The sequence below is a fragment of the Montipora foliosa genome, chromosome 4 (assembly GCF_036669935.1).
Source record: "Montipora foliosa isolate CH-2021 chromosome 4, ASM3666993v2, whole genome shotgun sequence".
In the NCBI taxonomy this organism is placed as follows: Eukaryota; Metazoa; Cnidaria; class Anthozoa; order Scleractinia; family Acroporidae; genus Montipora; species Montipora foliosa.
In genome coordinates this window covers 29880132-29882631 of record NC_090872.1, presented here as the reverse complement: position 1 = coordinate 29882631, position 2500 = coordinate 29880132, and the positions used below count along the sequence as shown (strand labels likewise).

Below are 2500 nucleotides of genomic sequence, written 5' to 3'. Positions count from 1 at the left end.
GTACTGTTTCAGCTGTTCACAATGTTGGTCAAGTTTAACGCTTTTTGTGGGTACAGTATCTCTATGGCACGTGCAGCTAGCAGCGATTTCAGTGCTTTTTGCCACAAATAAATGGCGTTGGTGTTGGATGCTTCCTCTACCGTGGGCTCAGAAGGGCAATTTGAGTCACGGAAACGGGTCGAAACGAGTTAAAACCGTTCGTAATGGGCCGCCATTTTGAAAGCACACAGCAGATAAATGATTGGGACGAGCGGCGGGGTATTTCTCTCCCCATCCCTTCCTCCACCACCATTTCATACTGACCTCCTCTCCCTGAGTGCATTTTTTTGACTCGCTCCATTCGTTTGTTGGTCTCGTTATCCAAATTGTCAGCCGATAATTCTTTCTAAAATACGCCTACTTTGCAGGCTATACCGGTAGATAGTTATTCGATCATAGAGCGTTTATATAGCATCGCCAGTAGTTTTTGTGGGGTACAATTCAATATTATTTCCTCTATTGAGATCGGCTAAGAAAACAAGCCATCAAGAAAATCGTCAAAAAAGAAAAAAAAAAAAAAAAAAAAACCACCCTTAAAAAGACAATAGGGCTGCATGGTTCACTGATTCAATTGAATGAGAGGTTGTAAAGAGTTGCATGGTATTCACTGTTTTAACCGGTCACGAGGAGAGGAAAAGTGTACAGGAAAACATACGGAAATGCTCTATCGAAACCTTGCGAAAATTTCAGTCCTTGTTGACATTTAACTTACCCTTTCTCTGCAAGCCATAGTTCCAATCGTTCTCTGCAGGATTTAGATAAGTTGTAAGTTAGAACATACAATACAAAACATCTGTTGATGGCCGAATACCGAAAGAGATTTTTTTGCTTTCTTTAAAACTATTTGGAAGCGGAAGAACGACACAGTGGATGAGCGAGTAAAAAAAAAACTGTTGATGTTACCATCATAGCTATCAGCATCACTCTTTGTCATCATAAACTTATGTCACTATGTCACGATCATCATCTCTAGTTACGTTTTAGAACAAACTTGAGGTAGGTAGCAAAAAGCTGCAAGCATTAAGCTATTCGACTACCAAAACACAGGAAACTGACCATTCTCGTCTACAGAGTCCGCTTTTCAATTTTGGTCAGCGCCAAGAACACAGACTCTGGCCACAGCCAAAAATACGCGCAGTCGCGGTAATACAATAGTGTTGTAACCGTGGACGACCGTTATTGTTTCAAATTTCTGAGAATGCGCAAAAGAGCCGAAGTCCGTGATTCACGGACTTCCTCCTTTGGCTGTGGTTAGAGTCCGTGTTCTTGGCGATGACCAAAAGAAAAGCAGAGTGGAATCTGGGGAAGAGAATGGACAAAGACTACCAAACCCAAAACTTTGTGCCATACTCTTTTGGAACTGTGTGTTTGTGTTCTTTATCATCTCAATGAGTTATGACACTTAAAAGTTCTAAGAGGAGCTTCTTAAGTCATCCGGGAAGACCAGAATGCCTAATATCATTAGGAGATGTCTTTACAAAGGCAGCCCTTTGCCATTATTTTTTAGAGACTCCCAGCATACTGAACAAATGTTCATGTAGGTTCAGACAAAGCTGAACCGTTGATTTCCTGCACGGTAGTGTGATGCTTAACCACTTCAGCAAACCAATAAACCTTTATTGACCTTTATTTTCATCATCATCAGCAATTACCTTAGCCTGCGCAGCTGGCAGTATATTTCATCCCAGGATTATTTAAAAAGTCGCGAGTGCGATGGTTGCTTCGTTTGCTTTGGCCGTGAGTAGGCCGCGAACGGAAAGGAAAGGAACTTTATTTAAGTGTTTAGTTCGTTCTAGCACTGGAGCTCTAATTGGAAACACTGTAAACTGAAATATTAACAATTAACGCAAATCAAATAAAAGCTTGGTTTTTTTGCAGAGGAGAAAACCAGAGTACCTGGAGAAAAACCTCTCGGTGCAGAGTAGAGAACTACAGTAACAAACTCAACCCACATATGACGTCGAGTCTGGGAATCGAACTCGGGCCACATTGGTGGGAGGCGAGTGTTCTGCATCCCCACGCGACTGGCTTTTGAATTTTTCACACGCGGGCGAAGCTTCGCCGCTCGAAAAAATCCCTCGCGGCAAGGAAGAGTCTTCGCCACTTCGAAGCTAGTCGCTCACCAGTCGCTCTCGTGCGTGTTTAAATAATCCCGCGATAAAATATCCCGCCAACTACAATTACCTCATATCAAGACTTTTGTTCCTGTATGATTCGGCAATATCAGCTTTGCATGACGTATCTTTCTCAAGAACGAAAGCTGCATTTGAGTTTCCAAATCCATGTGGTGTTCTGACTGAGGATTTTACATTGGACTGAAACACGCTTGGCTTCATAGTTGAATTTTTGTGCATACATGGGGTGACAAAGCGTGTTTTCTTGACAGTTGATTTTGTTTGAGCTCTTGACAATGGCTTTGAACTGGCTGGAGTGAAAAATGTTCCACTTTCATTTTCTCTGT

General features: G+C 42.1%; 1 protein-coding gene across 1 annotated transcript in view; it reads right to left on the bottom strand.

The window, feature by feature from the left end:
- Nucleotides 1-2500, bottom strand: part of LOC138000573 (cytoskeleton-associated protein 2-like) — a 20672-nt gene that overhangs the window by 8108 nt on the left and 10064 nt on the right. Inside the window, exons 7-8 of the mRNA XM_068847073.1 lie at nucleotides 2224-2496; nucleotides 752-784 (exon numbers count right to left, since the gene is read on the bottom strand). Coding sequence (XP_068703174.1) covers nucleotides 752-784; nucleotides 2224-2496 — 306 coding nt within the window. The remainder of the gene's footprint in view (nucleotides 1-751; nucleotides 785-2223; nucleotides 2497-2500) is intronic.